Consider the following 12,477-nt stretch of genomic DNA (forward strand, 5'->3'; position numbering starts at 1 on the left):
GCCAAACCCAGCCAGCTGAAGTCCCTTTATTTTCCATGTTTCTGGAAAGTCCTGGGAAGTGCTCACACATTCTTCAGGCACATCCTCCACCCCAACCAAGCTCTCTCCTGTTCCCCTCACCTGTCTGAGAGCCTTCTGCAGGCCTAGGCAGGCACATTACACAAATTACTCAATTTTGTTCGCACAACAACACTATGAGAGCAATGCTACCATTCCGTTTTATAGATGAAGAAACTGAGGCCCTAGCCCTGACCGGTTTGGCTCAGTGGATAGAGCGTCGGCCTGCGGACTGAAAGGTCCCAGGTTCGATTCCGGTCAAGGGCATGTGCCTCGGTTGCGGGCACATCCCCAGTAGGAGGTGTGCAGGAGGCAGCTGATCGATGTTTCTCTCTCATCGATGTTTCTAACTCTCTATCCCTCTCCCTTCCTATCTGTAAAAAATCAATAAAATATAAAAAAAAAGAAACTGAGGCCCAGGAAGAGCAAGTGACTTGCTGAAGATCACATGGCACAGGGATTTCCATCAGCTTTGCCAGACTCCAAAGTTGGAGCTGTTTCTCACTGTGCTGGTTGGCCAGGGTAGGGTAGGAAGGCAGGGGCAGGGGCACAGTGTTGTGGGAAGATGGTCAAAGATGGGAGTGTTATGACACCATGGGCCTGGCCCTGGGCTGGAGGGATGGTCAGGATGGAAGGTAGAGTCAGATTTGGAACTTGACTCTAGTTCTGGGGCAGAAGGGGGGTCCATCATCAAGGCACACCCCACCAGCGCTTCATGACACCCTGGGGCCTGGGTTTCATGCTGTTACTTAAAAAAGAATCAATCTTTTTTTGAGGATAGCTTAAAGAAGTCATTTACAGAACTCCTTTTGTTTTCAAAGCACAGCTTGTCATAAAAAGCAATGTCCACCTTTAATACATGTTCTAGTACACAGGTGTGTGTTGGGGGCTGCTGAGCACTTGGGAAACCCAAGTGGCCCGGGGTGTGCCTGTGTTCAGTACTCCTCTGAGGGATTGTCCTGGGCCCATCGACACACCTTTGAGGGCCCAGGAATGGCCGGGGGGCTGGCAGGGGTCGGGTCCAGGTTCACCCAGCCGGGTCCCCGGGGCAGCATGTGGCTTTCGTTGAGTCTGCAGACACGGTAGTTCTCATAGTGGACATTGTGGGTGATGTCCTTCAGGTCTTGGAGATGGGAGCTGGGAGAGAGATGGCAGGTCAGGCTGAGCTGGCCACTGCAACCCCCTGCCCACCACTGCCCCTGGGGTCCCTGCACCCTCACCGGATGAGCAGGTCTCTCAGGAGGGGAAACTCACAGTGCTCCATGTTCTCCACTGCAAGATAGGATACTTAGCACCGAGTAAGTGCCTACTGTATGCTGCACAACACCTGTACCCACCACCATCTATTCCCAACACTTCTTACTGTCTTATCCCACCTCCCATTCTTTTTGTTGTTGTTAATCCTCACCTGAGGATATTTTTTTCCACTGATTTTCAGAGAGTGGAAGGAAGGGAGGGAGGGAGACAGAGGAAGAGAAAGAAGGAAACATTGATATGTGAGACATACATCGATTGGTTGCCTCCTGTGCTCACTCTGACCAGGGCAGGGATCGAACCAGCAATCCAGGTAAGTGCCCCTGACTGGAAATCAAACCCGAGAACCTTCAGTTCATGGGCCGACGCTCTAACCACTGAGATACACTGGCCAGGGCCCACCTCCCATTCTTGATTGATTTATTAATTGATTCCTTCATTCATTGCTGTGACCCCAGTGGCTGGTATAGGTGGCTCCTACAAATAGTTGTTAAATCAGTCAATCCACTGGTCACTTATTATCTTATATATTATATTGTATATATAATATAATGTATACATATGGTATATATTGTTTAACATATTGTGTGTAATGTATATAAATATACATTTAATATAATGTATGTAAATTATATTGTATATGGTATAATATACATAAGATAATATAGTATATATGTAAGAATAATAGATATTATATTCTACTTTTAATAATTATATTGCTAAATCAGGGCTCAGGCTCTGACTGCTGCTCCTTTACCTGATAGTCTGATCCTTATCCTTCTCTGCTCCCTGAGGTAGGCCTCCTCTCCCACCCCATGTATTGCCTTCATCATGCTTCTCCCACCTGTCATCATCTTGCCAGCTCTATGGGGACAGGAACCCTGTTGGTCCTATTTTCCCTGTCTTCACCTTAGGAATAGCACATAGTATGCCTGGCACATAGTAGGCCTTCAATAAATTCTGGGTGCCAGGCACTGTTCAAAGTGGTGGTTCTGCCTCTTCCAACTACCCTATGAGATTGATGTTACTATCATGCTCATTTTGCTGTGAAGAAGCTGAGGTCCAGTCCTAGCCGGTTTGGCTCAGTGGATAGAGTGTTGGTCTCTGGACTGAAGGCTTACAGGTTTGATTCCGGTCAAGGGCATGTATCTTGGTTGCAGGCTCGATCTCTGGCCTTGCACGAGGCCTGTGTGGGAGGCAACCAATCCATGTGTCACTCTCACATCGATGTTTTTCTCTCTGTGTCTCTTCCCTCCCTTCTACTCTCTCTAAAAATCAATGGAAAAATAAATAAGGATTAAAAAAGAAAAGAAACTGAAGTCCAGAATGTCAGTAATTTGCCTGAGGCCTCCCAGCTATAAAGGGGCTTGATCCCAGCTCTGTCTCTTCCCTGGCTGTGGGCTTAATGACTAGGGCCCTGTGATAGGTGCTAAGGGTCCCAAAGGCAAGAGGGTGTGTCCTGGCTTCCAACCCATTCTCACTGGTGTCCTCCCCAAACGCCTGCACTGACCTTCAATGATGCCCCACTTTGTCTTCCGGCCCAACACACACCTCCCGTTCACCAGGTGCTCTCGGTCAGCCCCGACCACAGCAAAGGGGATCCGGTCCTTTGGGGAGGGGACAAGACCAGAAGGTTGGCCTTGCCAGGCATGTGGAGAGTAAAGGTCCCGAGGTGGGGGGTGGGGCAAGTGGTAGAAGGAGCACCAGATATCTAATGACTTAGAAGATGTAAAGTCGAATCAGTGCCTCACTTTTTATATCTGTAGAGTGAGAGTCTTAATAGTACTGACATAGAGCTTTGTGAATGTTTGGGAAGTGCTTAGCATTATTAAGGGTTAGCAGAGTAACCCTTGGAAACTGTGTGGTTACTAATAGCCATGTGACTAAAATCTTGCTGACGTCAGTCTCTTACCTTACCTATGAAACAGGAACAGTAATCACATTCAACAAGATTACTTAGTAAACCAGGGTTGGCCCCGTCTGGCTCACAGCCACCCGGCCCACCTCCTGTTTCCCTCTGTGAAGTTTAACATAGCCCTGTCCATTCAGTTACTCTTGTCTATGTGGCTTTCACGCTACCACAGCGGAGCGGAGTAATTGCGAGAGCCGGCTTGGCCCACACAGCATAAAATCCGTATTTACCATCATCTGGCCTGTTACAAAAATGTTTGCTAAACCCTGTACTCAAGTCTAGTTGTTTACTTGCTCCTGACTAGAAGTGGAGATTCAAACTTGTGGACTCCAAAGTGCTGTATATAGGTTTGTCTTTATTGCTAGAATTTGTAATTTGATGCTAAAAATAGTAACCATTTGTTGTACACTTCTTATGCGCCTCCTAGCCGACAGCAGCTAAATCCTGGATCAATGTTCTGTTGGATGATTTACTGAGACATTAATTTGAGAAGGTGCTCCCGGTGCTCCGTCTAGCTCTGTTTGGGCTGTGGCCAGGCTGTCGTCTTTGCCTGCCTCAGGACAGAATGCAGAGCTGGTGAAGGTTGGGTGCTTTGAATCTTTGACGGGGAATCCTGTTCCTTGCTCCAGTGGGGAGGGAGAGAGGGGATGTGTAGAGAAATTGGGTGCCAGGTGGGAAGCAGGGCCTCCATGTACGGATGTGCGGGGCTGAAATCAGGGTAGGCCTTCTACTGGGAAGGCAGCTGTTGCCTTTTCCTAGTCCAAGTGAAAGCACTGTGTAGGCTGGCAGGGCCCCCAGGGCGGGAGTTGAGGTCTGGTGTCTACAGATGATGCAGGTGCTTCGCAGGTTCCAGGGGACTGACACTGACTGCACCCTACGGATAGCAGGATGGGGCTTGGAGTTGGAATTCAGTTAATTCAGAGAAAATGAAGATGTGAGCTATTTTCCTCTTTCTTTTTTGTAACAGCTTTATTGAGATATAAGTCACATACCACACAATTCACCCTTTTGAAGGTGCAGCCCAGTTGTTTGTAGTATGTTCACAAGATTGTGCAACTATTAGCACAATATAATTTCAGAGAACTTCCATCATCCCCAAAAGAAATCTGTTAGCCCCTGGCAAACACTTCTCTATAGATCTGTTTCTATAGATTTGCCTATTCTGGACATTTCCTACAATGGAATCATGCAGCATGTGGCCTTTTGTGTCTGGCTTCTTTCACTGAGCATCATGTTTCCAAGGTTCATCCAGGTGGGAGCACCTATCAGAACTTCTGTGGATAGACTACACTTGTTTATCCACTCACAAGTTAATGGACATTTGGATTGTTTCCACTTTTTGGCTATTACGAATAATTCTACTATAAAGACGTGTGTATAAGTTTTTACGTGAACATAGGTTTTAATTTCTTTTGGGAGAGAAATTACTGGGTCACAGGGTACTTAGTGTTTAACCTTTTTATTTTTTTTGAAAGATTCTATTTTTGAAAAATATTTTTATTGATTTCAGAGAGGAAGGGAGAGGGAGAGAGAGAGAGAAACATCAATGATGAGAGAGAATCATTGATCAACTGCTTCCTGCACAACTCACACTGGGGATTGAGCCCACAACGTGGGCATGTGCTCTGACCAGGAATTGAACAGTGACCTCTGGTTCATAGGTAGACGCTCAACCACTTAGCTAAGCCGCTGGGCAGTGTTTAACCTTTTTTTTTTTTTTCAGTCTTTTTATTGATTTTAAAGAGAGATTTTAGAGAGAGGGAGATAGAAACATCGATCAGCTGCCTCCTGCATGCCCCCTACTGGGAATCAAGCCCACAACCTGTGCATGTGCCCTGACCAGGTATGGAACCAGCAACCTCTTGGTGCATGGTGTAGTGCTCAACCAACTGAGCCACACCAGCCAGGGCAGTGTTTAACCTTTTGAAGAATTGTCCAACTGTTTTCCAAAGCTACAGTACCCATTTGATATTCCTACCGGCAGTGTGTGAAAGTTTCAATTTCTGCACATCCTCACTAACACTTGTTATATCTGTAATTTTGATAATAGCCATCCTAGTGGGTGTGAAGTGATTTGCATTTCCCTGATGACTGAAGATGTCGACCATCTTTTCATATGCTCATTGGCCATTCCTATAAAGTATTTGGGGAAATGTCTAACTCAAGATCCTTTGCCCATTCTTAAATTGGGTTGTCCTTTATTGTTGATTTGTAAGAGATCTTTTTACAATCAGGATACAAGCCCCTTATCAGATACAGCATTTGTAAACATTTTCTCTTATTCTGTGGGTTGTTGATATGGCTTATTTCTTGCTCACCTTAGAGATTCGCATCTGCTAGAAATATGTGAGATTTCTCCCAGTATAATCTTCAGATGGAAAGAACGAGTGGGAAGAAAATCACTCTGCCTTTGTCCCACTAGCCTCCCTGCCCCCACGGCCTCCTACCCGGATCTTGCAGTTGAGGATCTTGTCATTGATGTCCTCATCGAAGCACTGCTGTGGGTACACATCGATGCTGTGAGTCCTCAGGTTGTGCTGGATCTGGGGACCAGGGAACCTCAGGTCAACCTATGCACTTTGCTTCTCCCCACCCCCACCAACCCCATCCTCGCCTCAGGCACCCAGATCACCGTGCGCCTGAAGTTCTCTCGCTCCTCAATGGTCAGGCTGTCTGCCCTAGCGATCACGGGCACCACGTTCACAGTCCGGCAGAGCCGCTGCAGAAACTCAATGTCCAGGGGCCGCAGGCTGCTCAGGCAGGACAGTGATGGTGGTGGTAGTGGCAGCAGCAAGTGTGTGAGTGAGGGGATGCCAGCCCACAGCCCATGCCAGGAACCCCTGCTTCTCCTCCCCCTCCTCCTCCTCTCTGCCCTGGTCGGCCCAGCCACCTCACCTGTGCCCCGTGGGCGGCACGAAGTACACACAGCAGTGCACCCGGGTATCGGGGATGTGGCGCTGGCGGGTGATGAGGATCTCCTCCTGCAGGTACTGCTCATACTGTCCATTGATGTAGCCCAGGATGGGGTCCCAGCTGGGGTGGGGGATGGACCTGACCTCAGGGCTGTGCCCAGGAGCCCCACCTGTCTCCCTGGGTCCTTTGGGTAGTCGCCCCTGCAGATGACCAATTAACTCGTTTGCCTAGGACACAGGACCTTTGGTGTCGCACAACTTGAGGTGCTTGGGCACCTGAATATACTCCACATCTTTACTCCCTGCATCATCAGAGAGGCCCTCTGCCATTCTCGAGCTGAAGCCTCATCTTTCCTGTCTATAAAATGGGGACAATAAGAATACCTACTTTGGGGTAGGGAGGGTGAGCATTAAACAAGAGAAATGGCCGCTGGCCTGGTTCAAACCATGGTGGACTTCTGCCTGACTGTGGAAGGATTTCCTGACTCCTCTCCCTGAGCCCCTTCTCTCTGTGGGCTGTTCTCAATGGCAGCCAAGAAGATCCTTCCAAAACCAGGAGTTAGATCATGTCCCTTTCCTGCTCAGCCTCTAGGGACTGAACAAAAGCCAGTCCTTACATTGCCCTACAGGGCCCTATACTACCCCACCACTGCTTCCTGCCTGCCCTCTCCTCCTCTCCCTATTCCTCCTGCCCTGCCAGCCACACCAGCCTGCCTACCTCAGGGCCTTTGCACATGCCACCCTCAGCCTCGGACACTCCTTCCCCCATGTCCACGTGGCTCATTCTCTCATTGTCTGGAAGTCTGTGCATAAATGTCAACTTTCTGGGAGGTCTTTCTTGAGCACTCTGCTTAAAATTGCAACCCCCTACAGCTCTCTACCCCTGCCGCTCTCAGAAATGTCCTGTTTGGTTGATAGAGTTCAGGCTCTCCCTCGGATTAACTGATTATTTTTTTCATTGTCTGTCCCTCACCCCTGTGACAATGTAAATTCCATGCAAGCAAGGATGTTTACCTCTTTTGTTTATTGCTCTAGAACAGAGCTGGCATGTAGCAAATGCTCAACAAAGCATTTGGTGCAGGGCCGGCTTCAGTGGAGTGAATGGAGCCCAGGGATCTGTCCTGAGAAGGGCCCGGGCTTGGTTGACTGTTCTGTGTTTGTGTTCTTACAATTCTTGATCATTTTTGAACAAGGGACCCCACATTTTCATCACACTGCGTTCCACAGATTATGCAGCCAGTCCTGATTTTGCGTGTCTGTCTCATTTAGAGCCTTGAACAGCTCTGCAAGGTGGGTGTCATCATTCCCAAGTCACAAAGAAAACCGGGGCTCATAGAGCTTCCGTGACTAGTCCCAGGTTGTGCAGCTAGAAAGTGGTCTGACCCGGGGTCCCGAGTGTGGGCTTCTACCTCGTGCTTATGCCTTTACTGAGTGCTTACTGTGTGCCAGGCAGCGGCTACAACCTTTACACACTGACTCTCTTCAATCTTGGCGGGAGAGTTGTGTATACTCATCATATAGACGAATAAACTGAGGCTCAAAGATACCACAGTCAGGTCGTTCCAGGGTGGGGATGTTCCAGGAGCAGGGGCAGGGGCAGGGCAACCAGGGCTCCGCCCCACTCCAGAGGACCCACCACTTGTCATTGTTGATTTGGTCCCCAAAGCCAGGCGTGTCGGTCACGGTCAGCTTGAGCTTCACGCCTTTCTCCTCGATGACTGTGGAGGAGAGCGGAGGGAGGAAGGGATTGGACTGGGTGGGACAGGGTGGGGGTAGGGGTGAGGGTGGGGTCTCACTCACCATGGGTCACCGAGTGCAGCTGCAGCGTCTGGGGCATGGGCCCCTGCACCAGGCCTGGTGGGGTGGACTTCCACATTTTGGACTTGAACAGTGTGTTCACCATTGTGGACTTGCCCAGCCCACTCTGCCCTGGGAGTAATCAGATGACAGCAATAATGGTGGACATTTTAGGTGTTTCTCAAACTTGTAAATCTTTTTTTAGAAAGTAAACAGTTTTCTAAGTATAACATAAATATTAAAAAAGTGCATACTATCCCAAGTGCTCGCCTCAATGCTTACCCCATTTCTTATTGAGGCAAAATTCATATAATAAAAGAATTAACCAGTAACCATTTATTTTTTATTTTATTGTTTTTTAAAAATATTTTTATGGATTTCAGAGAGGAAGGGAGAGAGAGATAGAAACATCAATGATGAGAGAGAATCATTGATCGGCTGCCTCCTGCAGGCCCCACACTGGGGATAAAGCCCACAACCTGGGCATGTGCCCTGATCAGGAATCAAACCGTGACCTTTTTTTTTTTTTTTTAAAATATATTTTATTGATATTTCACAGAAAGGAAGGGAGAGGGATAGAGAGATAGAAACATCGATGAGAGAGAAACATCGATCAGCTGCCTCCTGCACACCTCCCACTGAGGATGTGCCCGCAACCAAGGTACATGCCCTTGACCGGAATTGAACCCGGAACCTTTCAGTCCGCAGGCCGACGCTCTATCCACTGAGCCAAACCGGGTTCGGCAAACCGTGACCTTTTGGTTTATAGGTCAAAGGGCAACCACGGATCCACATTGGCTGGGCAACCAGTAACCATTTAAAGTGAACAATTCAGTAGCATTTGGTGCATTTAGTAGTGTTGTGCAACCACCACCTCTATCTAGCACCAAAACGTTTTCATCACCTCCCCAAAAGAAACTGTTCATTAAAGCAGCCACTTCCCGTTCCCTCTGCCAGCCTCCAGTAACCACCAATCTACTTCCTGTCTCTATGGATTACCACTCTGGATATTTCATATAAATGGATTAATGCAATATTTGTCTTTTTGTGTTTGGCTTCTTTCACTCAGCTTAATGTTTTCAAAGTCCATCCATGTTATAGTATATATCACCACTTCATTCTTTTAAAAGAAAATCCTCACCCAAGGATATGTTTTTATTGATTTTAGAGGGAGAGAGAAAGGAAAAAAGAGAAATATCTATGTGAGAGAGAAACATCAATTGGTTGCTTCCCCCATGTGCCCCGAACAGGGATTGAACCAGAAACCTAAGTATGTGCCCTGACTGGAAATCGAATCCACTACCTTTTTGTGTACGGGATGACGCTCCAACCAACTGAGGCACCTGGCCAGGGCACTATTTCATTCTTTTTCACAGCTGAGTAATATTCTATGGATGGACAGACCACATTGTGTTTGTCCATTTATGTGTTGATGGGCAGTTCAAGTTTTTACAAATGAAACAACCTGTGTACAAAGCACCAGATCACAAAACACACAGCTCCCCACAGCCCACTCATGCCCCATCTCAGCGACTATTAACCATGTCCCTCTGGGACTGCCACTCTCCTAACTTATATCAGCAGGGGCAGTTCTTTCCTCCCTTGACCTAGGGCATCACTCAGCAGGTACTCTTTTGTGTCTGGCTTCTTTTGCTACTTGGAGAGGTCCTTGCATCCTGCCTGTGGGTTGTGAGGTACTTCTCCAACTCTGTGGACGACATCTCCCAGTAGGAAACACCCTACTGTACAACCCAGGACACACCTTTGTGTATATAACCAAATTGTCCCTAGGGTTGTTCTGTCCAACACTGGAGCCAGACCTGGTTATTGCACCTGGCAATATGGCAGATCTGAATTGAGATGTGCCCTCAATCCTATCTAATAAAAGGGTTAATATGCAAATTAACCATCACTCCATCACAAAGATGGCAGCACCCATAGCCACAAGATGGCGGTGCCCAGTCCTCTCAGCCCCGCTGGAGTCCCCCAGGCCCGGAGTGGGGGGGGGGGGGCAGCCGCTGAGAGCGGGCAGCGTGAGCGGCCTGGCGGAATGCTTGCTTCGTGGTGCGCCCAGCTCAGGCCGGCCCCCCGGAGCCGGAGTGGACATGGATAGGGATAGGGGCGCCAGCATGCAGCCTCTGTGGCCAAGCTCAGGCCCCAGAGAGGAGACGGTGGGCCTGCCTCCCGAGGAATCGGCATGGGTCCCTCCCGGCTCCTGCGGAAGCCGCATGGCTCCCGTAGAAGCAGCGAGTGGCCTACTGTGCACGATATTGCGCAATGGGCTACTAGTGGAAAATACAAACCAGGTTTTATAGACTTGGTAAGACAAGAAGAACGTGAAAGATACCATGAATTTTTAGATGGATTACATGTTGAGGTAATAGCATTTTGGCACATATTGGGTTAAATAAAATAGATGATTAAAATTAATTTCTTCTGCCCTAGCCAATTTGGCTCATTGGATAGAGCATTGGCCCTCAGACTGAAGGGTTCTGGGTTCGATTCTGGTCAAGGACACGTACTTCAGTTGCAAGCTCAATCCCCTCTGCCTCGTCGGGGTGCATGAGGGAGGCAATCAATCAATGTGTCTCTCTCACATCGATGTTTCTCTCTCTCTGCCCCTCTCCCTTCCACTTTCTCTAAGAAACAGTGGAAAAATATCCTCAGGTGAAGATTAACAACAACAAAATTTTATCTTGTTTTACTTTTTTTGAAGTGGCTACTAGGAAATTTAAAAATTACATACGTGGCCCTAACCGGTTTGGCTCAGTGGATAGAGTGTCAGCCTGCGGACTCAAGGGTCCCAGGTTCCATTCCAGTCAAGGGCATGTATCTTGATTGCGGGCACATACCCAGTAGGGAGTGTGCAGGAGGCAGCTGATCGATGTTTCTAACTCTCTATCCCTCTCCCTTCCTCTCTGTAAAAAATCAATAAAACATATTTTTTAAAAAATTACATATGTGGCTCATGTTACATTTCTATTATACAGTGCTGCCTTAGAATAATGTCCTTAATTGGAGATACACACTCCAATATTTTGTGTCCTGTTGTATCTAGTTTGTTTTGTTAAAAGTGTAGTAGTGTATTGGCTGGGTAGCTAGTTGGTTAGAGTGTCATCCCAATACACCAAGGTTTTGGGTTCCATTCCCGGTCTGGGTACATATAAGAATCAACTCATGAATGCATATATAAGTGGAACAACAAATCAATGTTCTTTCTCTCCCTACCTTCCTTTCTCTCTAAAATCAATCAATAAATTTTAAAAAATTAAAAAGTATAGTATTGACCTACAAAATCAATTGTGAATATATAAGAAAGCAATTCCAGGGCAGGTGCAGGATAGAGGGAGTCGGGGTGGGGGTGGGGATGGGGGGAAAGGGGCCATCTGTAATACTTTCAACAATAAAGATAAATTTTTTTAAAAAAGCAATTCCAGATAAACTGACCCAGGGAGAACTTACTAAACGCCAGGCACTGTGTTAAGCCAGATGAGGGAACTGTGGTGAAGAGAGGTCAGAGGCTATGCCCAAGATCCCTCCCTGCTGGGTTGGTGGGCTTAGGCTGGGACCAGGATCTGAGTGGGATGTTCACCACTTGCTGCCTCGGCCTATAGTTTATTGTTCTGTTTGGGTTTGGTTGGGGCTTTATGGGTGATTTTTGTCTTTTAACTCAGTGTTTCCCAGATTTTCAACTGCAAGGCCCCAAGAGGTGAGGCGACATGCCCTGGCCCTTTGGTCCTCCTGTGAGCCCCGCCTCTCACTCACCCACCACCATGATGTTGAACTCAAAACCCATCTTCATGGCCTTGATCTTCAGTTGGTCCAGCACAGCCTCGATGCCCACATAACCAAGCATCTCGCAGGACGGGGTCCTGGGGCTGGTGGGCCTTGACGAGCCGGGGGAGGGGGATCGCCTTAGGGGGTCCATGGGGCCCAGGACACGACGATGCCTGTTATGTGGGTGAGGTGAGGAGAAAAGGGTTGCTGGGGCTCCAGAGGAGGAACATCTGAGTTCTCATTTTGAACCCTGACTCCTTGGTTCTGCTGCCAGACACTCCCACACATTATGCCCCTGATCCGTCTATCCTCCAGGCGCCCATGGCCCAAGGGGTTTGGTGAGCGGTGCACAGGGGAGCTGCCTCTGGAGGGAGACTGAACTCCATCCGGACATGCACCTTCCCAGGGATCTGTTTCTCCTGTATCCCAGCTCCCACTCCAGACCCAGCCATGCCCAGACAGACTCTCTGCTCAGACACTACCCAGCAAAGCCCAGCGGCCGACCTGTCGGAGACAGAGAGAGAAGCAGCCTCTTATGGCACCTGGAGGCCCTGGGCTCCTGTGGGAGCTTTGGGGGCTGCCCTGTCCTGGAAGATCCTGGTGTTTGTGGTGAGGGGGAGGGGAGAGGGTGACAGTTAACTGAAGAATCGAAGCCCCGCTGCTCCCTGTGACACCACCTGGGGGATCCTCTGCAGCAGGGAGCTGAGGGCAGGGACAGGTAAGCTGCTCCTCCAGGCCCGTTCGAGACACTACCCTGCAATTCTCACT

General features: G+C 48.5%; 1 protein-coding gene across 1 annotated transcript; it reads right to left on the reverse strand.

Moving 5' to 3' along the window:
* Positions 1–1,284: 1,284 nt before the first annotated feature.
* Positions 1,285–11,860, reverse strand: SEPTIN12 (septin 12; the record flags this gene model as incomplete). The annotated part of the gene is made up of 8 exons (XM_080680075.1): positions 1,285–1,329; positions 2,863–2,918; positions 5,671–5,766; positions 5,856–5,973; positions 6,119–6,256; positions 7,772–7,853; positions 7,936–8,064; positions 11,698–11,860. 8 exons carry the CDS (start codon positions 11,858–11,860, stop codon positions 1,308–1,310), a joined length of 804 nt encoding a protein of 267 aa, XP_080536201.1. The 3' UTR covers positions 1,285–1,307.
* Between the last annotated feature and the right edge of the window lie 617 nt (positions 11,861–12,477).

Source organism: Plecotus auritus (genome assembly GCF_963455305.1).
Source record: "Plecotus auritus genome assembly, chromosome: 7".
NCBI classification, from domain to species: domain Eukaryota; kingdom Metazoa; phylum Chordata; class Mammalia; order Chiroptera; family Vespertilionidae; genus Plecotus; species Plecotus auritus.